The 25657-nt window shown below is 50.6% G+C and overlaps 1 protein-coding gene and 3 long non-coding RNA genes across 24 annotated transcripts in view; 2 read left to right on the top strand and 2 right to left on the bottom strand.

Moving 5' to 3' along the window:
* Window positions 1-1008: 1008 nt before the first annotated feature.
* Window positions 1009-5833, top strand: LOC129471054 (uncharacterized). The gene is made up of 3 exons (XR_008653476.2): window positions 1009-1171; window positions 2385-2623; window positions 5561-5833. It is a non-coding gene; the product is annotated as an uncharacterized lncRNA (long non-coding RNA).
* LOC134735429 (uncharacterized) lies at window positions 5825-8515 on the bottom strand. Its single transcript, XR_010118544.1, has 2 exons — window positions 8407-8515; window positions 5825-6050 (listed from the first exon to the last, which is right to left on the bottom strand). It is a non-coding gene; the product is annotated as an uncharacterized lncRNA (long non-coding RNA).
* On the top strand, window positions 7218-22457 carry LOC134735430 (uncharacterized). Of its 2 annotated transcripts, XR_010118546.1 has the most exons (3): window positions 7218-7543; window positions 8351-8784; window positions 21174-22457. It is a non-coding gene; the product is annotated as an uncharacterized lncRNA (long non-coding RNA). The 2 variants fall into 2 exon arrangements; XR_010118545.1 differs by lacking the exon at window positions 8351-8784 and having other exon boundaries at window positions 20896-22457.
* Window positions 21316-25657, bottom strand: part of IQSEC1 (IQ motif and Sec7 domain ArfGEF 1) — a 401591-nt gene continuing 397249 nt past the window's right edge. For 18 of the 20 annotated variants that reach the window (XM_055259256.2, XM_055259257.2, XM_055259263.2 and 15 more), the window contains one exon: window positions 21316-25612. In XM_055259256.2, the coding sequence (XP_055115231.2) occupies window positions 25070-25612 (543 nt within the window). In that variant the 3' untranslated portion in view covers window positions 21316-25069. The remainder of the gene's footprint in view (window positions 25613-25657) is intronic. The other 2 variants (XM_063630290.1, XM_055259267.2) reach the window with 1 other exon arrangement.

The raw sequence follows: 25657 nt of genomic DNA, 5'->3' as shown, positions 1-25657 counted from the left end.
GCAGTGAAGGAGGCTTTGAGGGGAGGATGGCCGCCTCCACCCCTGCAAGGATATGAGCCCCAGGGAAGGCATTCCTGCTCTGGGGATTGCCTCCCTCCCAGACATCACAGCCAGCCCTTGCAGAAGCTTGGCCAAGCTGACCACTCTGTCAGTGATCTCTGCAAGGGAGGCTGAAAGAACATCCAGCCCCAATTGTGTTCCCTTTCTGCCTCAGGCTAGGCCGTATCTAGGCCTATCAGGGAAGTTGGTCTGTTCATGAGCCCCCCTGCACAGACATCTAAACGTCCAGAGTCCCAACGGAACAACAAAGGGTTAAAAACTGTCTCTAAACTGAAGGAGGCGGAGCTGAAGGCTGACTTCTAGGGTGCCCTAGAATGGTGGAAGCTGCACACACCTGACACCACCTAGCAGAGTTGGCTTCCAGAGGAACCTTTCGGTGGGTCCCCACTGACCACAGGATGCAGGCCTTCAAGATGTGCCTTCAAGACCTCTGTTCCTGATGTGCCTTCAGGACCTGTGCCATGGGTACCTGCTGGCCTCCCCATTGCTGGAATCCATTTGTGCAGCCCCTGTGGTGATGTGCACACTGAGATCGGTGTTTCCAACTTGCCTGATCATAAAACCACTGGGGACCCATTCTGTGGAACCAATACTCTCCACACCTCAAGGGCCTTTATTGTCTGTGCATCCGTACCTCTGTCTGGGATGCTTTTCCACTCAAATTTTGTCCCAAGAAAACCCCTTCTGCAAACAGAAAAGCAAATCAAAAGCCAACAGCATTTATTATGTCTTTCCCAGGGGCCATAGGCTTGCAGGCTTACCTGGCCAGGCAGATGATTCAAATCTGCCTGAGAGGCATGAGGTGAGGGGCCGGTGCTGGAAGGTACTGTGGCCCTGCCAGGGAGCACCTGTGGTTCCAGCTGCTGCAGCAAGCAGAATGGAGGCCTGGGGCTGCAAGACGTTTTGAAGAGACACAGGAATCAGCATTTTTGTACATGATCTTGGGTGTGTGTGTGTGTGTGTGTGTGTGTCTGTTAAACACTGGGGTCATAAAACTTAAGATTAAAAGAAAAACTGCAGAACATAAAACAAAACCCACCTGCAGCTCAGGGCTGGCCTGCAGGCTGCCTGTGACCGGTGCAATTTCCCGCCTGTGCTGCCCATGACCACGGTAAATCTCCACTGCACACCCCATGAACACAGTCTCAGTCTGTGGCTGCAGCCCTGAGTGTCACAGAGGTCCCTCCCCATTGCCAGGGCTGTCTGACCCTGAGTCTGTGAGCTCCTGTGGGGCAGGCATCAGCTTCTTGACCTGGTTTTCCTTCATAACTGCTCTCTGAGGGTAGTGGCTGGCCAGAGATCCTCTGCCAAACGATCCTGGAACCCAGCCCTGGTCCCTAGGCCTCTCCCCACTGGAGCTACTTGTCATTGGCAGGCTGGCCACCAGGGCATGGTCTTTTTCCCTTGACTTTCTGTCCCAGGCCTGGAAGGAAGCATCCAGAAGTCTCCTCCTAGCACCACAGGACCCAGAGAGCAAGATAACAGAGCATCAGGGTCACACCCTGGCTTGCAGGGCCAGCTTCTGGCAACTGCCACAGGCCTGCCACACTCAGCCGTAGGTGCCCAAACGCAGCCCAGAACAGCTGCAACTCCTTCTTGGGCCTCCTCTGACTGGTCTATGTGCTAACTTAGCAACCTGCCTCTGTCCACAACCCAGCACCCCATGTAGACACAGCGGCTCAGGGGTCTCAATGTTCCTGGGAGCCCCTGCCTCCTCCAGACCCCAGTCCTGCCTGCCTCCAGAGGGGATAGTAGAATTACAACTTCCTCCAGGAAACATATTCACAAACATACTAGAAGGGCCAGGTGGAAGAGCAGTTCTGCTGGCTTTGGGCCTTGATGTGTTGCGGGATTTTTAAGGAATCAGAGAGACCAATGGGGCTCAGGAGGATATTTATTAATTACTTAGGTGCACCGGCCCAGTCGGATTAACATCCAAAGGACTGAGCCCCAAATGAAGAGTCAAGTTAACTTTTAAGCATTTTGTGGGTTGGGGGAGATTTGTGCAGGGGAAATACTACAGAAGTGAGAAACAAAGACAGTTATTCAATTGAAACATGCATTACATAATTTCTTTTCTAGGAAAACGTGTTTTGCAACTTGAGTTTATCTGTCTAGTGACTTTGCAGCTGCACAGCCAGGGAAACAGGGCCTTCACAATGCCTGGGAAAGGAGGCGAGATAAGGCTCAACAGCCACAGAAAAACAGGCAGTTAATTTTAAAGGACTCCAGCTCTTTCTCTTTCTCAGAGGGAATTGGGCATTCTTACATACAACTGAGTTTCTGCTTACACATTCTTTAATTTCTTTTAATTCCTGTTCCAGATGAAGAAAGAAGGGACTTCTTTTCCTACACAGAAACACCCCAAGCAGGAACAGAAACAGATCTTTTGTGCCCACCAATATGTGTCTCTCTTGCCCAGCCTGTCATTGTCCAGGGCTGTGGGTAGTGGAGGAGCCACTGCTTCTTGCCTGGTTCTGCAGAAGCCCTGGGTCAAAGGCCTCCACTGAGAGCATCCAGAAGTGGGTGCTTCTCCATCCTGGCCACACACTCAAATCGCTGGGTAAGCCTTCAACACACCAGTGGTTCTCTCAGTCCAAGGAAATCCATGGTGCTGAAGATGGGGCCTAGGCATGAAGTTTTCTTAAAGCTCCAGCTCTCTAGTGAGTTTCCTGCCTTGGCACTCCTGGAGGCATTGCCTGGGCAGCTCAGGGGCCTGCAGCCCTACCCAAGGCAGAGCTCCAGGGACTTGCGGGGTCAAAGGTGCCTGGGCAAGGTTCCCAGCATCCCAGTTTCCACACTGGCCACAGGGGTGAGAGCGACTGAGGTTGTGAAGAAAGGAAGGCCACTGACTTTCCAGGCCCTGCTCCACTGGGGAGGGAGGGTGCCTGGGGGGCTTCTCTGCACTCTCTGTCTACAGCTTCCTTCAGCAGCAAAGCTGGCTGGAGTTGCCAGGGGATGCTTGCACAGCCTTATGGGCCAAGAAACGAGTCCTAACTCACGTGTCCTCCCATACTGAGTAAAAATCTCTGGCCCCCACCATGATTCAGAGCCTGAAGTTCCAGAAACTCAGGAGGCTCAGCACCAGAACTCAGGAGCTCTCAGCCTGGGTGGAGCCCTGGGTTTCTTTTCTTTTTTTTTCTTTTGAGACAGAGTCTCGCTTTGTCACCCACCCAAGCTGGACTGCAGGGGCGTGATCTCATCTCACTGCAACCTCCGTCTCCCGGGTTCAAGCAATTCTCCTGCCTCAGCCTCCTAAGTAGGTGGGATTATAGGTGCGTGCCACCATGCCTGGGTAATTTTTGTATTTTTAGTAGAGACAGGGTTTTGTCATGTTGGCCAGGCTGGTCTCGAACCCTGACCTCAGGTGATCCACCCGCCTCAGCCTCCCAAAGTGCTGAGATTACAGGTGTGAGCCACCGTGCCCAGCCTGGAGCCCTGGGTTTCTATCCTCTTGCCCCCTATGCTGGGCGAGCCCCCAAGGCCAGTGCGGCCACTGGGAGGGCTGACAGCAAAAGGGCCACCAGTTTGGGGCTCAGAGACACATGGGAAGGGGGCAGATGCAGAGGTAGCTGGGGTTTTTGTGAGGCAAAGCCTCATTTTCAAGTTCATGGGCGTTAGGCACTCATTGATTTTTTACTTTTTTTCACTCAGCAGTTTCCTATTTTTTATTTATTAAAAAAGTATCAAACATACATAAAATTTACGTTTTTTTTTTGAGACGGAGTCTTGCTCTGTCGCCCAGGCTGGAGTGCAGTGGCGTGATCTCAGCTCACTGTAAGCTCCGCCTCCCAGGTTCATGCCATTCTCCTGCCTCAGCCTCCTGAGCAGCTGGGACTACAGGCGCCCACCACCATGCCCAGCTAATTTTTTGTATTTTTAGTAGAGACGGGGTTTCACCGTGTTAGCCAGGATGGTCTCGATCTCCTGACCTTGTGATCTGCCCGCCTCGGCCTCCCAAAGTGCTGGGATTATAGGCTTGAGCCACCGCGCCCGGCCTAAAATTTACCATTTTATGTGTCCATCTCATCATCATTAAATATATTCACAATGTTGTGCAACCATCACCACTATTTATTTCCAGAGCTTTTCCATCATCCCAAACAGAAATTGTGTGCCTCTTAAAGAGTAATTCTCCATTCCCCCTGACCCCACTCTGTTCTATTTTTGTCTCTATGAATTTTCCTATTCTAGGTACTTCCTAAGAGTGGAGTGATAAAATATTTGTCCTGTGTCAGGCTTATTTCCCTAAGAATAACGTTTTCTTTTTTCTTTTGAGATAGATTCTCTTTGTTGCCCAGGCTGGAGTGTAGTGGCGTGATCACAGCTCACTGTAGCCTCTAACTCCTGGGCTCACAGGATCCTCCCAAGTAGCTGGGACTATAGGCTCATGCCACCATGCCCAGCTAATTTTTAACTTTTCATAGAGACAGGGCCTTGCTATGTTGCCCAAGCTGGTCTCAAACTCCTGGCTTCAAGTGATCCTCCTGCCTCAGCCTCCCAAAGTGCTGCAGTTTTAGGCATCAGCCACTGCACCCAGCCTGGACATTTCATTGAAATGGAATCATACAACATGCAGTCTTTTGCAACTGGCCTCCTTCACCTAGCACCTATGTTGCAGCATGTGTCACTAATTTATTCCTTCTTATAGCTGAATAATATTCTAATACATGGATAAATTACATTTTGTTTATTCATTTATCAGTGGATGGACATTTGAGTTGTTCCTGCTTTTTAGCTGTCATAAATAGCAATGTTTTACATTCCCACCAGTACCTAGGAATATGTTTAATATGAAAGGCAAAGGATTCTATATAAATCAATTATAGCCTGGGTGTGCCTGTAGTCCCAGCTACTTAAGAGGCTACCGTGGTAAAATTGCTTGAGCCCGGAAGTTCGAGGCTGCAGTGAGTGATGACTGCACCACTGCGTATCAGCCTGAGTGACAGAGCAAGACCCTGTCTCTAAAAAATAAACCAATTCATCTTACTGAAGGAACAAAATTCCTGTGCTGAAGCCCTAACCTTCGGGTGGCTGTGTTTGGAATAAGGAAGGCAGAAATGTTAAGTGATGTTACAAGGTGCGGCCCTGATCTGAGGTAATTTGTGTCCTTATAAGGAGAGGGCCTTATAAGAAGAGGTGACACCAGGGCGGGTGTGGTGGTTCACGCCTGTAATCCCAACACTTTGGGAGGCCAAGGTGGGTGGATCACCTGAGGTCAAGAATTCGAGACCAGCCTGGCCAACATGTCGAAACCCCGTCTCTCCTACAAATGCAAAAATAGCTGGGCGTGGTGGTGGGTGCCTGTAATCCCAGCTACTCGGGAGGCTGAGGTAGGAGAATTGTTAGAACCGTGGGGGCGGAGGTTGCAGTGAGCCAAGATGGCGCCACTGCACTCCCGCCTGGGCAACAGAGTGAGACTCCATCTCAAAAAAAAAAAAAAAAGGAAGAGGTGACACCAGAGACACCTTGCTCATGTGTCCTTTCTCTGTGCACATAGCGGAAAGCGCATGGGAGAACACAGTGAGAAGACAGCAGTCTGAGAGCCCGGAAGAGCGCCCTCACCAGAAACCAAATGTACCAGCACCTTGCTCACGGACTTCCAGCCTATGGAACTGTGAGGAAACAAAATGTCTGTTTTGGAGCCACCCAGGCTGTGGGGTTTTGGTAAGGCAGGCTGAGCAGAGTAATGCAACAGCCTCAACAAAACTGCAATCGATGAGAAAAAAACAGTGGGCTTGAAGAAAAAAATAAATTCCAGTCAAAATCTCAACAGAGTTTTATTTGGGAGGTGAGATGAGAAAGGAAACAGGTGGGAAAAGAGAGGTAAAAGGCTCGGTTAGTCTCGGGGCTGGAGGAGGTCAGGGTAGTGGACAGAGGCCCCCTGCTGCCGCCGCGGATTCCAAGACGCCGACCGTGTATGTGATGAAGCTGGGCCACCCAAGAGACTTCTTCACCAAGGCCAGCATGGCCGGGGACCCGGATTTCACCTGGGAGAGACATCAGAGCTGGAGGTGCACATTCTGCAGAGTAGAAGGACCGCTGAGTGGCCCGTCTCTGGAAGCACTCCTGCTTCAGCCTTACATGCTGGGCTTCCCTTCTGGGGCCTAAGGAGTACAGGTGGGGACCCCTGCCCAGGTCACACTGAGAGGGTGACAGCGTGCTCACAGCCCTTGCAGCCCTCGCTCGCCCTCGGCGCCTCCTCAGCCTTGGCGCCCACTCTGGCCGCGCTTGAGGAGCCCTTCAGCCCACCGCTGCACTGTGGGAGCCCCTCTCTGGGCTGGCCAAGGCCGGAGCCGGCTCCCTCGGCTTGTGGGGAGGTATGGAGGGAGAGGCACAGGTGGGAACCGGGGCTGCACGCGGTGCTTGGGGGCCAGCTAGAGTTCCGGGTGGGCGTGGGCTTGGTGGCCCCGCGCTCAGAGCTGCTGGCTGGCCCGCAAGCCCCCTACAGTGAGCGGCTTAGCACCTGGACCAGCAGCTGCTGTGCTTGATTTCTCGCCGAGTCTTAGCTGCCTCCCCGCAGGGCAGGGCTTGGGACCTGCAGCCCACCATGCCTGAGCCTCCCCGCCCCCCGCCGTGGGCTCCTGCGCGGCCCGAGCCTCCCTGACGAGCGCTGCTCCCTGCTCCATGGTGCCCAGTCCCATCGACCGCCCAAGGGCTGAGGAGTGCGGGCACATGGCGCAGGACTGGCAGGCACCTCCACCTGCAGCCCTGGTGCAAGATCCACTGGGTGAAGCCAGCTGGGCTCCTGAGTCTGGCGGGGACTTGGAGAATCTTTATGTCTAGCTAAGGGATTGTAAATACACCCATCAGCACTCTGTATCTAGCTCAAGGTTTGTAAACACACCAATCAGCACCCTGTGTCTAGCTCAGGGTTTGTGAATGCAACTGGCACTCTGTATCTAGTTAATCTGGTGGGGACTTGGAGAATCTTTATGTCTAGTTAACGAATTGTGAATGCACCAATCGGCACTCTGTATCTAGCTCAAGGTTTGTAAATGCACCAATCAGCACCCTGTCAAAATGGACCAATCAGCTCTCTGTAAAACAGACCAATCGGCTCTCTGTAAAACGGACCAATCAGCAGGATGTGGGTGGGGCCAGATAAGAATAAAAGCACGCTGCCCCAGCAGCAGTGGCAACCCGCTTGAGTCGCCTTCCACGCTGTGGGTGTGTGTTATTCTTTTGGTGTTTTTGCACTTAAATCTTGCTGCTGCTCACTGTTTGGGTCCACACTGCTTTCATGAGCTATAACACGCATCACGAACGTCTGCAGCTTTACTCCTGAGCCAGCGAGACCAGGAACCCACCAGAAGAAAGAAACTCCTAACGCATCCAAACCTCAGAAGGAACAAACTCCAGACACGCTGCCTTTAAGAACTGTAACACTCACCGCAAGGGTCCGTGGCTTCATTCTGGAAACCAGTGAGATCAAGAACCCACCAATTCTGGACACAACACCTCAACAACACGTCACGGGCAGGTAATGAATGACACCTGGGCACTGCTCATGGACGGCATGTAGTTTGCAGAGTCAGGAAGCTCTGTCTATACTTAGGGTGCTTTTTGAGGGAAGGGCAAATCGGTATGAATGTCAGAATTAAATTCAAGCTCATTCAATTCTAATCAAGTGCTGCTTTAAAAAAAGCTAGACCAACATTAAGTATCACCAAGCACCAGCTCTCTTAAGGCAGCAGCCCGAGCTCTGCTCATGGCTGGTCTCCAGCAGCTGCCAGCGGGCCGGCCCTCCTCCCTCATCAGCCATGCTGAGCATTTCCTTCCTTTGTGGGAGAGCACGCGGTCACGCTGGCTGCAGTAAGGCAGGAGGAGGAGCGGGAGGAAATGCCGAGGAACTCCTTGGTTCTCTCACCCCAGAGCTCTTCCCAGCCTGCCAGGCTCCGGGTCTGAGGGATCATTCACCCCCCCAATCCCATCCCGCGGCTTAGTCATGGGGTAAGTGAGGCCTGGAGAGAGGGGACTTGTCCCAACAGGGATTAGGGCTTTCCTCCCTGCTCTGTGGCGGATGCTTCTGCACTGAATTCTGCCATGCCACGCACCACACGCTCACTGGCACCTTTTCTGGGTTCTCAGTGCTGCCCCCACAAACTTAACTTGTAGCTGGGGAAGACCAGCAGAGGTGGGAACAATTAATACAATCACGCAGCCTGAGAGACAGCAGTAGTGCTACGGAAAAAGAAAAGAGTATTTCAATTTAAAAATTCTAATTGTAAAAATAAATTTTAAAGAGAGCTGGCCCAGGACATCCACGCCACATTCCCTCTCCCTCCAGGACCTTCCTGACACCCTTGACTCGGGCCTGGCCTGAGGCAGGCAGATGCCACTCACCTCCAAGTTCTCCAGAACCTCTGGGGCACCAAAGACCCTGACCTCGGAGCTGGTGTTTGCTCAAAAGGATTTCAGCCTGGTTGGCATAGAGACCTGGGCTGAAGGGCACCTCTGGCAAGCTGGCAAGTGACACGGAGTTCAGCCTTGTCCTCACAGTGAGGGAAGGACGGGGAGGTTTGGAGCTGACAGTCAACAAATGGGTAATGGGTGGCCATTAGTGAAGTGGCAGGAAGTGGGGCAGCACACACAGCGCGAGCTGTTTTGTGTATGAACAGCCAGGCGATGATGTCTGAACATCCTTAATTTTGCAAACGGCAACAGGGCACGATGAACCTGGGAACTCACAAAAATGATGAGCATAGAGCTCTGCGGGTTGCGGTAAGAAGTGGGGAGGGGATGAAAATACCTTTGCATGGGGTTTTGACTTTTGAGCCATACAAGTATTTTACATGTTCAAAACCTACAATTAAGCCCCCAAGGAGAAAAAAAACCCAAACTCTAACTTGTCTTCCTATCCATCCACCATCACCAGACAGCAGCAGCCTAATGTAGAGGTGAAATGGGTCAGTGCAGCTGCAGCACACAGCCACCTGGGGACACGGCCTTGGAAGGCCAGGGCTCTGTCTTACAGGGAGCGGTGCATGCTGTGAGCCACAGACCACCACGTGGTGCTGTCTCCTCCCCAGCAGGGGTCTGCAGCTGGGGGTGCAGGTGGCAGGGGCTCCTCTCATGCTCACACCTAGTAACCCTTGCACGGAATGTTTGCTTCCTGCCCCAGAAACTTTGAGTTCTGCTTGTTTGGAGGTCTTAGTTTCCACGAGGGAAACTGGCAATGGTTCCAGTGCATTGGAAGATGAGACTTTCCCCTGGCCATGTGGGGCTCCCCAGGCCACTGAAGCAATGGGAGGCAAAAAGCTGGAGAGATTGATCCCAGTCACCAAGGCTTTGCTACACAATGGGGACAAGAACCCGGGGGCTTCTCTGGTATTTCCATACCCAGTGGTAATGGCTCGTGGGAAATTCTAGTAACCAAAAAAGGACAGTTGAAGAATCAGAGTCCTTAGGAATGATGGTTTGAGTCACACCCCACATAGGAGAAACTTGAGGCCAGGCACAGTGGCTTCATGCCCGTAATCCCAGCACTTTAGGAGGCCAAGGTGGGCGGATCAGTTGAGCCCAGGAGTTCAAGGTTACAGTGAGCCATGAGTTTGCCACTGCACTTCAGCCTGGGTGACAGAGAGTTTTGTCTCTATAAAACCAATTTTAAAAAAGAAACTTGACCAGCTCAGGTCTGTATGAGGACAGGGAACAATGGAATGGGTTTGGGAAGAAGGAAGCCACAGACATTACCTACAGCTGTGCCCTCCATTAGCAAAGGGAGGGCTGCAGTAGCTTTATTCCCTTTCCCGGTTACACACGTGTTAGTTGGTTTGTGCTATTTCCTTCTTTCCATTTTTCACTTTCTATACAGGTGTCGATAGGTAACGTTACAATTTAGTCTTCAGGGGACAGAATATTCAGCAGTGCTGTGATGGAATCTGAGGAGTCACTCAGAGCCCCCCTGTACACAGTGACTGAGGGACTGTGCCTCATTGTGGGCAAGGGGTGAGAAAAACCCTTCGTGGTTTTAAGTGTGGCTGTATCTTGGGAGGTGGAAACACAAGGTTGCTTGCTTGTTCTGAATTTCACATGTGCGTGGAAGGTGCATGTGGAAGCTGAGTGTCATATGGTAGCTGGGTTAGAGCCTTTTTGTCTTTCAGCTCCAAAGCCACTGTTCACCGCCTTGCTCTGTGATCATGGCATTGGACTTTGTCAATGTTCTCCTCTGCCAGTTAGCAGAGGTGACACTGGGGGTGCTGTGGGCAGAAGGGGCATCCCTACTGGTTGCACTGGGCAGCACTCTCTTCCCATCTGCAGCTGCCATGGGCAGGCAGGGTTCCATGGGGGTGACTTCCCACATGCAGTGCCCTGTCTGCCAGCACCCGAGGGACATCCTGCTTGCCAGTCCTGTCTCACTCCCATGCCTGCCAGCCCCAGCCTTTTGGCTGCAGCAACTGCCATCTGGGGCATCTGACACGTTCTCCGCCATTCCAAGGGCTGCTTCCACTCCTTCTCCAGTGACACCGAGTCTTGGGACCAGAGGAATGGCCCAAGCAACCCTGAGTCTGATGAGAAACAATTGTTACTGTGGTTCTAAGCCAGGAAGTTTTGCGGTGTTTGGCTTTGTAGCGAAAGATAACTGACACCCCTTTTATTTAGGGGTCTGTCCTTTCTCCAGTGATTTGTCACGCCATCTTTACTGTATCCTAAGTTTCCATTTTATGGAGTCTGTTTCTGGATTTTCCATTCTGTTCAGCTCGTCTGATTCCGCACATACCAATACTGCAGGTTTAATGACAGAAGCTTTCTAGTGTGCTGCAGTGATGTCTGGATGTACCACTAACGCTAAAAACAAACACACAAAAAAGAATGATTTTCCTGGAGAGTCTTGCCTTGTCAAAATAGGAATTTAAAATGATCTTGACTAGCTCCATTTTTTAAAAAAACTGAGAAGTATTGACATCTGTATGTTATATTGTGTTATCTTAAAACTCGGTATTTTTCGCAGCGTTTTAATCTTTTCCTCACTTGTCATTATTTTTTGAAGTTATTCCTAGTTATCTTTTTCCTTTTTTTGAGACGTGGTCTCTCTGTCACCCAGGCTGGAGTGCAGTGGTGCAATCATGGTTCACTGCAGTCTCAACCTGGCCTCGAGCTGTCCTCTTGCCTCAGCAAGTCCCAAGTAGCTGGGACTACAGGCGTGAGCCACCATGCCCAGCTAATTTTTTTTTTATTTTTAGGAGAGATGAGGTCTCCTTATGTTGCCCAGGCTGGCCCCAAATTCCTAGACTCAAGTGATGCTCCTGCCTCAGCCTCCCAAAGTGCTAGGATTATGGTGTGCATCGCCATGCCCAGCTCCTATGTATCTTTTGTAAAAATTTTATCTTGTATATGCATTCTTTTTTCCTTTTATTATTCTTTTAAACTTATTAATGTCTATTGATTCATATATATTAATTTGCTTTTCCATCATCTTGCTGAGTTTCCTCATTGTGGCTTAACTTTTTCATTGATTTCTTGGGATTTCCAGAAATGCTGTTATATCATCTGCAAATAGAAATAATTTGCCTCTTTGGTGGGGCACAGTAGCTTATGCCTGTAATCCTAGCACTTTGGGAGGCTGAGGTGGGAGGATCACTTGAGCTCAGGAGTTTGAGACCAGCCTGGGCAACATAGAGAGACCTCATCTCTATTTTTATTTAAAAATAAAAAAAATTAGCCGGCGGTGGTGGTGCACACCTGCAGTCCCAGCTACTGGGGTGACTGAGGCGGGAGAAACACTTGAGCCCAGGAGGTTGAAGCTGCAGTGAGCTGTGACTGTACCACTGAACTCCAGCCTGGGTGAGAGGGCAAGACTCTGTCTCAAAAAAAAAAAAAAAAAAAAAAGAGAGAGAAAAAAGGAAAAAATTCACCCCTTCCTTTCTGATTCAGATGCCTCTAACTGCATCTGATTGCATTGGCTGAACCCTTCAACACAGTGTCACAGAGAAGTGAAGATGCTTACCATGTCTTTTCCCTGATTTGCACAGAATGCATTCACTGTTTCTCCATTCAGTTAAATTCTGGCTTTTGAACTCAGGTATACTCTATCATTCCCAAAAAGGAATCCACTTATGTAAGTGTTTTATATACCAGGAATTCATTCTGGATTTTGTTGAAGCCTTTTGTCATCCAGGGAAATGATCACGTGGTTTTTCTTCTCATTTTAATTAAGATGATGGATTTCCTAATATTGAATAGTTCTTGCATTACTGATGTAAAGTGCTATTTGGTCATGAGGTATATTAGTTTATATGGAATATGCCACTAGATGTTTGATATGATTTGATTCACAATTTTCTGTTGGTGACATGCAGCTTTGTATTTATGTAACTTTTATCAGGTCTAGAAAACAGTGCCAAAATCACTGCATAAAAAGCATTGGGAGGCAGGCACAGTGGCTCACCTTTGTAATCCCAGCACTTTGGGAGGCCGAGGCGGGCAGATCACCTGAGGTTGCGAGTTTGAGATCAGCCTGACCAACATGGAGAAAACCCGTCTCTACTAAAAATACAAAATTAGCTGGGCATGGTGGCGCATGCCTGTAATCCCAGCTACTCGGGAGGCTGAGGCAGGAGAATCACTTGAACCCGGGAGGCGGAGGTTGCAGTGAGCTGAGATGGCACAATTGCACTCCAGCCTGGGTGACGAGCGAATCTCCATCTCAAAAAAGAAAAGAAAAGAAAAAGCATTGGGAAGTTTTCCTTCCTTTGCTGTGATCAGAATCAGTTTATGTAACAGTGAGATTATCTGGTTGTGAAGGTCAGAAGAATTCCCTGTGAAACAAAATGGGCCAGTTAAGCCGTTAATTACATTTTCTATTTCTCTCATGGGAATTTGTTTAAGATTTCTTTTTCTCTTGAGTCATTTTTGGCTAATTATTCATTTCAAATTTATTTGCATAAAGTCGTTCAAAGTATCATCACTCTAAAAATTTTTTCCACTTCAATATTCAGTCCTGTGTTGGTTTCTCATTTTTGGTGTTTCGTTTTCTTGTCACCGTGATTTGGTTAGCTAGAGGTTTGTCTACTTTCTTTTTTCTTTTCCAAGGACCAGCTTTTTGTTCATAAGCTTTACTATTTACTACTATTTCTTTGTTCTGATTTTTTTTTTTTTTTTTTTTTTTTTTTTTTTTTTGAGGAGTCTCACTCTCTCCCAGGCTGGAGTGCAGTGGCGCTATCTCAGCTCACTGCAACCTCCACCTCCCAGGTTCAAGCGATTCTCCTGCCTCAGCTTCCCAAGTAGCTGGGATCACAGGTGTGAGCCACCACACCGGCTAATTTTTGTAGTTTTAGCAGACATGCGGTTTCACCATGTTGGCCAAGCTGGTCTCGAACTCCTGGTCTCAAAGCAATGTGCCTGCCTCGGCCTCTCAAAGTGCTGAGATTACAGGCATTAGCTGCCACACCCAGCCTTGCTTGTTATTTTGCAACTGTTTCTCCTTTGTTTACTTTAATCTTTTCCTAATTTTGCATTTGATGTTTCTTTTTCATTTTGGGTGTAATTTTCTTTGCGTTATTGCTTTAATTGCATCATGGATTCTAATACAGGGTGTTACCATTTTGAACAAATTCTATGGTTATGGTTTGTATTTGTCCTCTGACCCAAGAGTAATTTAATACAGTTAATAACATTTCCAGTAGAGAATTTTTGAGTCTTTAATTAATTTCTAGTTTTACTGTACTGTGATTAGAGAATATGTTTAGATTCTCTCTGCCTTGTGGAATTATTGAAGTTTCCTTTGTGCCTTAATATGTGGCAAGTTTCCATAAACGTTCCAAGGGAGCTTGGAAAGGTGTTTTCTCTGTTACTGAAGCGCCATGCTTGGTATCATATCCATAAGAAACTGAAGGCTTCTAGATAATTTCATTTTGGCCTCTTAACCTGTCTTGGATTCAGAGTGGCAATGTTAACCTTTATGAATGTGTTTTTATTTCTTCCTACCTATCCTGTAGTTTTGGTTTTTTGAAGACTGCTGTTGTCTTATGTGGTGTGTAGATATTCCTGTCATGTCTACATTGGGAATTGCAGCTTCTAGCATTATCAAGTCACTTTCTCTTGCACATTGTTTTTAAGGCTGATTTCTACCCTGTCACACATCAAGACTGTAACTTGCTTCCTCCCTTTATTGGGCTTCATAGCTTGTACCCCTCCGTGCACGTCTTTATGGGTAGCCTTTAGCCTTTCTGAATTTTTGTCTTAGGTGTCCCTCTAGAGTATTGGCAGAGAGTTGGTGGGTTTTGCTTTGTGGTCTGGGGTAGATGGAATGTATTTCTAGTCTATACCCTAGCTATGACTCCCTTTATGGCAGGGAACACTTCTCCACCCTCTGACGCTGGGCTGGGCGTGGAGCAAAGTGGTCAGTGGGGCTGTGGTGCGCCTGGCGTGAGCAAAGGTGTGCAGTGTGCCTGGGGCCAGGCTCAAGTGCTCCTGCACTCCAGCCTATTGCCATGACCAGGACAGGCCTCGACCGATGGGGTCAGGAGAATGAGGGATACGTGGAGCAGTCCTAGACCCCCTACGGCTCAGACTGACCCAGTTCTAGACCAGGGGAACCCCGTGCATCTGCAGATGGGGGCTGAGAAATCAGTGGTTGTTTCCTGCACACTTTGGGGTTGCCACACAGAACTAGGGTGGCGGTAGCTTATGGATACAAGGTCTTCAAAGACCTTTCTCTTAGCAGGGGAGCTAAGCACACTTGCGTTTTGATGTAGCTGGTGTCTTTGGTTTGTTCTGGAAGGTTGTTTGCCGTTGGGAATTCACTGTGTGGAGTATGGCGTCCTCATGTGGCTTTCATTCTGAAGACCGGTCTGTTCCACTCTCCCTTTTTGGCTTGGTTATTTTTTTTTCTGTATTTAGGAAGGCTTTATTTTTGATCTGGAGCTGTATTAGTGTTCTCCAGAGAGAACTGAACAAATAGGACAAACACACACACTCACACACTCATGAAGGGATTTATTGTGGGAATTGATTTGTTCATGCCCTTCTGGAGGCCAGGAAGCCCCAGGATATGCCAGCAGCAAGCTGGAAACCCGGAGAGCCCCTGGTGCAATTCAGTTCGAGTCCAAAGGCCTAAGAACCAGAAGAGCTGGTGGTGTCCTTCTCAGTCCCAGGCCACAGGCCTGAGAACCTGGGGGCTTCTGGTTTAAGACACGGGGTCCAGAGGCCCAAGAACCTGGAGTTCTCATACGCAAGGGCAGGAGAAGGTGTGGATGGATGTCCCAGGTCAAGCAGAGAACAAATTTCCCCTTTCCGCCCGTTGATTGCATTTGGGCCTCAGCAGATTGGAGCAGGCCTGCTCACACTGGCGCAGGTGGCCCTCAGTCCACTGGGTCAAGTGCTCATCTCTTCCAGACTCCCCCCACAGAAACACGGGAAGTCACGCTCTCCCTGCTCCCTGGACATCCCTTAGCCTAGTCAAGCTGACTGCTAAAATGAGCCATCACAAGGGCTGCCTTGGTAATAGCGCCTTCTGCTAATGCCCATGGTACCCGCTTTTCCTAACTGGCCTTGTGCGATTATTGAGCACTGTCAGCTGCAATAAAATCACCCGACTCTCACCTGCTAACAGTGCAGCAGCGGATAGGCTGACTGCTTTTCCTTTTCTCTTCCTTCTCTTCCCGTGTTTTTTTTTTTTTTTTTTTTTGAGACAGAGTCTGTCGCCCAGGCTAGAGTGCAGTGGCGCGATCTCGGCTCACCGCAGGCTCCGCCCGCCGGGGTTCACGCCATTCTGCCTCAGGCTCCCGAGTAGCTGGGACTACAGGCGCCCGCCACCACACCCGGCTAATTTTTTGTATTTTTAGTAGAGATGGGGTTTCACTGTGTTAGCCAGGATGGTCTCGATCTCCTGACCTCGTGATCCGCCCGCCTCGGCCTCCCAAAGTGCTGGGATTACAGGCGTGAGCCACCGCGCCCGGCTGTCTTCCCGTTTTTTAAAGATGCGGGTGCTTTTCTGGGTTTGGTAGTGCAATCGTGCCCTCTTGCGCTGCTAAGGTAAATTGCAGTTCCCGTAATAAAAGATACTTTTAGGTGGGCCTGGTGAATCTTTGACAGCATCTCTGTGATGAGGCCCCCCTCTTAAATGCTTCCTTCTTGCCCTTCATCACCAAAGCTCCCAAACACCCTTCCGAAGTGCTTCTGGACGGATGGCCTGTCCAGGTGCTCCCTGTAGCTGTTGCTTAGCAGGTCGCCTTTCTCCTCACAGGGCAGCTCCCTCCTCCTGCTCCGTGCATTGCACCTCTACAGGGACTACCCCATTTCCTCCAGCTGTGTATCCTCCCCCCCACCGTCTGCCCCTGGCAACCACCCAGGACCTCCATGGGGACCCCTTCATTCCTTTCCGCTGTGCACTCCCCACCCCTGCACCCCCCAGGACCTCCACAGGGACCTTCCACCCCCTCCAGCTGTGCATCCCCCCACCCCTGCACCCCACCCAGGACCTCCAAGGGGACCCCCACCTCCTCCAGCTGCACATGCCCCCCTGCCCCTGCATCCCACCCGGGACCTCCATGGGCACTCCCCACCCCATCCAGCTGTGCACCCCCCTGCCTTGCACCCTACCCAGAACCTCCATGAGGACTCCCTCAATCCCCTCCCGCCGTGCAACCTCCCCTGCCCCTGCACCCCCACCACAACCTCCACAGGGACTCGCCACCCTCTCCCGCTGTGCACCCCCCACCCCTACACCCCCCCGCAACTTCCACAGGGACTCTCCACCCTCCCATTGTGCACCCCCCACCCCTGCACCCCACCCAGCACCTCCACAGGGACTCCCCACACTCTCCCGCTGTGCACCTCCCCTGCCCCTACACCCCCCCAAAACCTTCACAGGGACTCCCTGCCCTCTCCCGCTGTGTACCCCCCCACCCCTACACTCCCCCCGCAACTTCCACAGGGACTCTACACCCTCTCCCATTGTGCACCCCCCCACCCCTGCACCCCACCCACCACCTCCACAGGGACTCCTCACACTCTCCGGCTGTGCACCCACCCCACCCCTACACCCCCCCCAACAACCTCCACAGGGACTCCCCACCCTCTCCCGCTGTGCACCCCCCCACCCCTACACTCCCCCGCAACTTCCACAGGGACTCCCCACCCTCTCCTGTGCACTCCCCACCCCTGCACCCCACCCACAACCTCCACAGGGACTCCCCACCCTCTCCCACTGTGCACCCTCTGCCCCTGCACGCCACCGGCAAGTGATTCTACGTCAACTCTGCTGCTCTAAAATGTTTATTTTCCCACTGACCTTTAAGTGAATTTTGTGGTTTTCGCTCTTTCCCACAGTGTAGGTCTGACAGCTATAGGTGACTCTGTTCCTTTGTTTTGGAGACATGGTCTTGCTCTGTGGCCCAGGCTGGAGCGCAGTGGGGTGATCATGGCTCACATAACCTTGACCTCACCGGCTAAAGCAATCCTCCTACCTCAGCCTCCAGAGTAGCTGGGAACACAGGCAGGCACCACCATGCCTGGTTAATGTTTTGATGTTAGGTCTCACTATGTTGCCCAGGCTGGGATTACAGGGGTGAGTCACAGCATCTGGCCCCTCCTTCTTGTTCTTTGAAAAGTACTCAGAGGATGTGAGAAGAGATTCCAATTCAGGTATTATCCTCTGGTATTTTTATTTTAGAATGTGTTCTTCCCTATTTACGTAGAAAATGACAAAGTGCTTCAGGTCCTACCTGTCAGATTTAATTGGAACTCTTTAATGTGGAGGTGGGGGTGGGGTGTGGTTAGGAATAATAGACAAGGAAGAAAAGCTTTCCCTGAGGGCCTTGAAAGTCCTGAAGCTCCACGTTAGAAATGAGGGTGGGCGACCTTCACCCCATGCCTGCAAGCAGCAGCCCCCAGGTCTTTATCACAGGCCTGCTCTGGGCTGAGCGGTGAGATGGGGTCTCTTGAAAAGTGGGCACTGAACTGAATGCACTGAGCTAAGAGGCATCTCAGGGGACACCTGGCCTCCAGCAGCACCAAAAGAGGGTCCATGGTCATCTCAGGAACTCAGCACTGTGGTCGAACCATGGTGTCCCCCTCTCCGGGCTCCAGTCCTCGCCAGAATCACCAACTCTGTCAGAAACTCGATTATTTCTTTCCGTTTGTTCCTTGTTCACCAACACAACACTATCTGCATGGCAACACGTTATGGGACATCTGTAAGGTGGAATGTTATGCAGACATTATAAATTGTTGAGTCTTCCACTGCCTCATCACAGTGGATTAAGGGAAAAAGAATAGCATTTACGCACACACTGTTACTAAACTGTATTCTGTAGAATGCACAGGCTATCGTTCAGGGATTTATTCATATATGCACACCATCTTTTCCAAAGGCTCTAAAAGGTCCAGCAGAAAGAAACGCATTGAACTGCATGCAATGCATCGTTCCCTAGAGGTGTGTGACCAATGACACTTTCCATGTGGGGCACCAAGCAATACTGACAGTACTGTTTGGGAAGCACTTCAGAGATGTAAACTAGGTGACTGATAAATATGTATCGAGGGACGATGGAAGAACAGTTGGCCACATACTCAATTATATGTGATTTGAGGTAGTGAGATTGTGGGGACATTTTTTTTTCCTGTTTTTCATCAATCTATTCTCACTAGATTTACTACATGTTAAAAGACACTCGACATAAGTTAAAACACAATGTCTAAAAGCCTCCGACCACTGCCCCAATTTTTACTTAACAAGGCATATGCCAGCGGGCCCCAGCCCACGTTCCTGGGCCCTGATCTCATGTTGCCGCCACATGGCGTCATGCATTGTAGCACATTTCCTGCCGTGCTCCCAAGGCATTCACTTAGGAAATCCACTTTGTTCTCCATGTTGGGATTACAGCATGTACAAAGACAGACACTGTCTTGACTTTTTGACCTTTACTGTCAAAGGACAGGCATGAACAGTAACAAAACAGTCCAGGCTGGTATGGCTGGAATGTGAGGGGAATGTGACTGTTGAGGGGCAGGCAGGGGCCACGTGAAGGATGGGATTTCTTTCCTCCTAAGGGCAACAGGAAATCACCGATAGGGCTTTAAGCAGGAGCACCTTAAAAAAATGACTCCACGGCTAGGCAGCTGGGTGTAGTGGCTCATGGCTGTAATGTCAGCACTCTGGGAGGCCAAGGTGGGAGGATGGCTTGAGCTCAGGAGTTCGAGATCAGCCTGGGCAACAGAGTGAGACCCCCGTCTCTACAAACAACACTAGTCAGGTATGGTGGTACGCCCCTGTAGTCACAGCTACCCCGGAGGCTGAGGTGGGAGGATCACAGGAGGTCAGGCCTGCAGTGAGCCGTGATTGCACCACCACACTCCAGCTTTGGCAACAGAGCAAGACCCCTGTGGGGAATAGACAGGGGTCCCCCCAGGAAGGCCAGTGCCAAGGAAGGGAGCTCTAGTCCAGGAGAGAGACATGAGGGCCTGCAGTGGGGTGAAACGTGAAGAGACTCAGATGGATTCCAGAAGAAGCAGGAGGCACAAATCAAGAGAGTTCAGGGAAAGATGGACGGGACACCAGGGAGAAGGTCACAAGCAACCCCAAGTCCCGGTTTAAACAAGTCAATGGTAATGTCATTTGCCAACACAGGGAACAGAGGAGAGGACCAGGTCTCCGCTGAACGGGGCTATACAATGAAGAACATGGTCATGGAGGGCTTGCAGGGCTGGGCTGTCAGAAACACCAAGGGGACATGGGTGCCCAGAGTAGAGGTCTGGGCTGGAGAGAACATGTGGAAGCCAGGGGCATGGAGAAGGTGGACTGAAACCGTGGGCTTGCGTGAGGGTGCCTCAGGAGAGGGGAAAGGAAGAGGGCTTGGCTTTGACCTAAGCCACACACGAGCTCCATGGAGGAGGACTGGCCTGCACAGGAGACTGTGAAGGAGTCTCCAGAGAGCAGAAAGGGCACATGGCCCAGAGGTGCCCAGGAACCAGCATTTCAAGGAGGCAGGCACGAACACAGTCACAGCTGCCGAGGGGTCAGGTGAAGCTAAACATGTTCCTGGGATTCGGTGGCCCAGAAGTCATGTGCAGCCAGGGAGGAGGAAGAACTATGATCTCAAGGTCTGAGTCAGGTTTCCCAGTCAGACTTCTCAGTGTCAAGGGAAGTGGGGGGGGGATGAGCAAACCAGTTTCCATACATTTTTTAATTATGTCAATGATCGGTACCCTCAAAGACCAGATGCTGCTGGTGGTGTGACCTGAACCCCTGCCTCTTCCAACCATCCATTCATTTTCAGCTAGATGCATGCTGAGAAGCCCAGTCCTGGGGCTGTCACTGGACACACAGAGGCGGATCATGCAGCTCACAATCTCAGGGCAGGGGGAGACAAACACAATCCCCAGAAGATCACCTCCTTGGAGCCCTGGCCTAGCTCACCTACCTCCAGGAGCTCCTGGGCTATAGATCTGCATCGTAAAATCAAACCCTGAGGCAGAACCGGGTATTTAAGGGAATTTTTGTACCCAGCTTCTCTTGAAGGGCCCCTGGTCTGTAAAAGGGATGGAATTCCAGTTGCAGAAACAGGCATTGTGCAAGGCACTTGTGTGTGTGCACTGAAATGGCTGGTTTCCTGGTTTCAGTCTGGATGAGCCAGTAGCGGCTATGAATGAGACTGGAAGAGGGGGGCCCATGTGAGAACATCTTTCAATCAGAATGTGCTGTACGGAGGGAGGGCCAGAGCTCATTTTAGTCACCAAAATTAACTTTTTTTGTTTTCCACTAGTTAGATCTGCCAGTTCATTTTATCCCATGCAGTGAAACTTTAAAGTGGTGTTCTCAGGAATTATGTTTGGCCAGGAAAGGAGAAATCGTAGAAGCCAATTACATCCTCACAGGCCTGTTGCTTCCAGGAGAATGACTTTACCATCTTGGCCTTTGCACATGACATTAGCCATGGAAACGCAGGCTGCTCTGACCTCATGTCATCATCCATCTTTACTGGAGACTGGGCCACTGGGTATTTTGTTTTTCCCTAAGTCATAACCAGTGTACCTCAACGCTTAATAGAATTCATCCCCTCTAACTTCATGAAAGGACCACCACTTGTTGAAAGTTGCTAGAAATTACAAATACCTTTGAAACCTTCTATTGGTTGTGATGTGTCCCTTTATTTTAAATTTTGTGTCAGTGTCCTCAAAGTCAAGTCAGTCCAATGTCTTCAAGGAAAGTGAGTGCCCAGAATCACAAGGAACGCGGAAACTCATCAGTTGGAGATCTGGGTCTGGCTAACAGGGCAACTTCTGGACTTTTCAGAAAAAGTGAGAATCCGAGAGTTTCAAAGGATTTATTTGATTTCCCCACATGATCACAACCATGGTTTTACATTGATAGTCTGTTACCACTGACAAACAGAATGCAGATGAAAACGAACGCACTCCTTTCCTCCCAGAGGTACACAGTGGGGGTGCCAGGCTTCTTGTGAGGGAAGTGTCCCTTGAAGTCTCTGAACAGTCTGGGGATTCAGGACCTGATTCTAATTGCTTCAAATAATTTGGAGGCAAAAGATATCTCCCAAGAGGAGACGCATGCTGTCTGCCGTCTCAATGTGACTGCACATAGAAGGGCGACGCAGATGCGTCTGAATGGAGGGCAGGCCTCCTCCCCCTTGTCCTGTGCTCGGCACCCCCACCTCACCCTGCTCAGTGTTGCAATGCTGCCTTGACTATTGTTGTTATATAAAATACAAATGCACTCGTTTCTCAGGCAGGAAGGGTGATGATATTTTACAAGGAGAACTGTAAGACTGTGCGTGCTTACCTGTGGGCACAGAGCTTCCCGTGGAGCTGAGTCAACATCCAGCATCAGCTGTGAACATCTGCTGTCTTTTCAGCTCATTAAGAAAAACAAGAGGCTCCTGCCGCATGCAGCGTGTGAGGGAAAGATCACTCTGCACTGGATGCTGAAGACATTTTTAAGCAAGATGTGCACATCACATTAGGATGAACTTTATTTTTACATTGTTGTACAATTCATTGGTAAACTTAAAAAAATACAAATACATGATTTGACTGTTGTCCCAGAAAAGACTTTTGTCACATTGCCAGCTGTTTCCCTCAGCATCTCCTGTTCCTGTCAGCAATTCTGTATGTAACTGCAATAATTTGTGTGACTTGAGAAAGGTATGCCAAGGGCGTCCTCACAGTGAGAAGGGACCAGGCAGACATCCTGGGGCTCTCGGCCTCCTCCTGCCTCCCCTCCCGCGGGATGTGATGACAGGACCCCAAAGCTATGGCTGTGACAGGTGCGGACCTAAAGGGGACAGTCCCATGAAAGACACACGGGGACACCAGCTCACTGGGAGCTTTTGCTTCCCAAACAAGGTGCGGGCAGCATGACTCCAGCCTCTGGAACCCAACAATGTATCTTCGACAAACTTTTGATAAGCTTGCAAATAAAACAGGATGAAACCTTACTAGCCTGAAGGAACAGACTTGACTGCGGCTGGAAACCCCGGGAGGGGCTCAGTGGGCCCAGGCCTGCTGCCCAGCACAGCTCCAGGACACACCGAGGACAGTGCCCGAGGCTGGCAGCCCGAGGCTGTGGAGATTGCAGGATGGCGATGGAGAGGGAGAGTTTTCTGAAAGCCCCTCCTGGGGTTTACTGTCTGTTCCTATTAGTGCTACCCTTCAGAAAGAGCAATTCTGTGCCAAACAGCCTGAATCTTTTCTGGAACAACCTAAAGGTTACAGTTAGTTAGACTCTCCTCTCGGCACAGAAGAGGGTGAGAGAAGCCGACATACTCAATATGTGATCGCTTTACTTCAACGATGTGTTTACAGTCACACCAATACATTTTGCAAATGCACAATACGCAGAGCGCAGCCTCACAGCTGACGCCAGATGACATGCAGCAGTTTAACGCTTCCAGGTCAGAACCTCCTCCTCAAAATTGTGAGACAGTGCTTTGGGGAGCCTGGCTTTTAAAAAAGACCCAAGAATTGAGGAGTCGGGGACACCAGGACGCTTCCCCGACAGCCCAGCCTGGACCCAATCCCACGCTCCCATGCTGTTTCTTTCTGAGCAGACACCAAAGAAAGAAATGCCACGCCAATGGGAGGACACAGGTGGGCAGGTAAAAGTCACACTTATTTTTAAAAAGGCTAAACTCTAGATTGCTGTATTTGCTCTCTGTGGAGATTAACAAAGTGCTTGGTTTGCAGATTTGCTGGTACGGTGATCTCAATGATATGACCGAGGGGAGGGATGTGAGGAGGGAAATAGGCAAAACCCCGGCCAGCCAGCCAGCCAAGGTGACACACAGCCAGAGGGGGCTCCCCTCTCCTCCTGCCGTCCGGCCACGGCTCACCACGCTGTCCACTGAGCACGCGGCCCCGTGGCCCGCAGAGTCAGGCGTGAGCTTCGCCCTTTCTGAAAGGGCCTCCGCCTGGGCAGGCGCCGGGGGGCAGTCCTCGGGTCCCATGGCTTAGGAGCACAGCACTGACGGCTGCAGTGGCTGCAGTGGCTCGAAAGGCTGAAACTACAAAGTATGGCCCGTGGGTGACTCAGGCACAGACCCGCCGCGTGCAGGTCTGGCCCCGGGGAGCGCATGGTGTCACCACAACACAGAAGCGACAAGAGCACAGCTGAGAGTCATGTGATGCCCTGGCAGCTCACTGGACCATGGGAAGGCAGCGGGGGCTCCGCCGGGCACTCGTCGGCTGGGATCACACGGGCCACGGTGATGACACAGGGGTTCTGCTAGCACATGGCTACATGGAATTACGATGATCACTGCTACCACTCAGAAAACAAAACAGGAAACACACACACTGCCCTGGGTTGCTAAACGCTAAAGTCAACCTTCAGGTTCGAGAGTGGTTCCTGATGAAAACACTCTCTGAGGGCTTCAGCCTGGTGTGGGTTGGAGACGGGATGAGGAAGTTATGGTGTTGGGGAGACGAGGATGAGAGCTGGTCACTTTCATGTTGGAGATGAACACTTCTGCCGTGTATGGGCCCCTCTCGGAGGACTCTGAATGAGTGTGCATTAAATCATATGCGCATAAAAGAAACATGGATCATGGAGATTCACAGTTATCGCAGCCATTAAAGTGTCTAAGAATCTGTAACCAATGTCCTAAGACAACCAGCTCGTAACCAGCTGTCCTGAGTTGCTACTGTAGAGTGTACTGCAGTTTAGCTATTTGCTTACCTGAAATAACAGAGCATTATAATACTATTTATGATAGTATTCTGTTAATAAAATAAGGATTTATACAAAGCAATACTGGACTTTTTAAACAGTTAGATGCTATGTTACTTGGCACAGTTAGTAATGATTGTGTGAAGATTTTAGCCAGTCCTAGAGGGACTTCTTTGTATGAAAATATGAAGTATCTGAATTTGTTCCTAGCATTTAGGGTTTGGTCTATTGTCTCACACACCCAGCTAAGGTAGTCTTCCTATTAGGTAAGTGGAGCTCCTTGCAGGTGGGTATTGCTAATGTTGTGGACTGAAACGCCTGCCTTTCACACACAAGTACTACCTATACAGTATATATAGATATATTTATATATTTATATATTTATATTATATAAAGTTTACTTACGTATTTTCATCAACCATATCAGGTCTACTTAATTTTTTGCCCATTGTCAGTAAAAGAGCAATAATGCAGCAAGTTTTGGGGTTTGTTTTGTCTGTTTTTGTATCTCCTTCATTTTCTAGGTTGGGTTTTCATATGCATGTAAATTAGGGCACAGGGAGCTGAGAGCTGAAGTGGGGGAGGCAGTTCAACATCTACTTGGCTGGTGGCACCGTTTCAAGGCTGATGGTGTCTGAGGCCCACCCATCCCTCAGACTGAGGTGAGTGAAGTCCAGGGTGCCAACGCTAAATGAAATCTGGGCCTTTGTTCCACACAACACCAGCCCTGTGGGCTCCTGGGGCTCCGGTTGGGCTGTGAGGGGCAGCGGGGAGAGATGGCAACAGAAGTGCCCCGGGTTTGGTGTGTGGCTGGCGACCCCCGGGCGTGCCCTGTGTGGTGTGCAGCTGTTTCAGGGAGCCTGGGACCCCTGCCCAGGCTGTCTACACAATTGTGCTGATGCCGCTGGGTTTGGCCTTGCTGCTGGTGGGGGGCGGTGGGGCAGGGGGCTGCCCATGGTGGTGCGCTGTATGCCCCACATGGGCCGAGGGCAGCGGTGGGTGGCCATGGGCGTGGGCCCCGTAGGCTGGGTGGCCCCCGTGGGGGCCGTGGTGGTACTGGTGTGCGTGCTGGATGTGCTGGGGCGGGTGGTGGTGGTGGTGGTGGTGGTACGGGGGAGGGTTCTGCTGCATGTGGCAGTACTGGGTGTGATGCCCGTGCATGGGGGCCTGCGGCAGACCCTCTGGGGGCCCCAGGTGGTGGCCAGCCACAGAGTGCTGCAGGTGAGGCAGGACCACCGGTGGGTGGGGGGGTGGGGGGGCTGGGGCTGAGGGCAGGTGGGCCTGGGGAGGGGGCTTCCCTCTCTTGCTCCCGAATAAGGAGCCCAGGAGGGAAGATGAGTTGGGCATAGTCTGGTGTGGGCGAGATGGACACTCTCGTGTTGATGTAGCTCTCCGGCGCATGTGAGGACTGCTAATGATGGACCCCTAAAAAGGAAATTCATAGAAATCAAAATTAAAAGATCTTCAAGC

Source organism: Symphalangus syndactylus, chromosome 21, assembly GCF_028878055.3.
Source record: "Symphalangus syndactylus isolate Jambi chromosome 21, NHGRI_mSymSyn1-v2.1_pri, whole genome shotgun sequence".
NCBI classification, from domain to species: domain Eukaryota; kingdom Metazoa; phylum Chordata; class Mammalia; order Primates; family Hylobatidae; genus Symphalangus; species Symphalangus syndactylus.
This window is presented reverse-complemented; position numbering and strand designations above follow the sequence as displayed.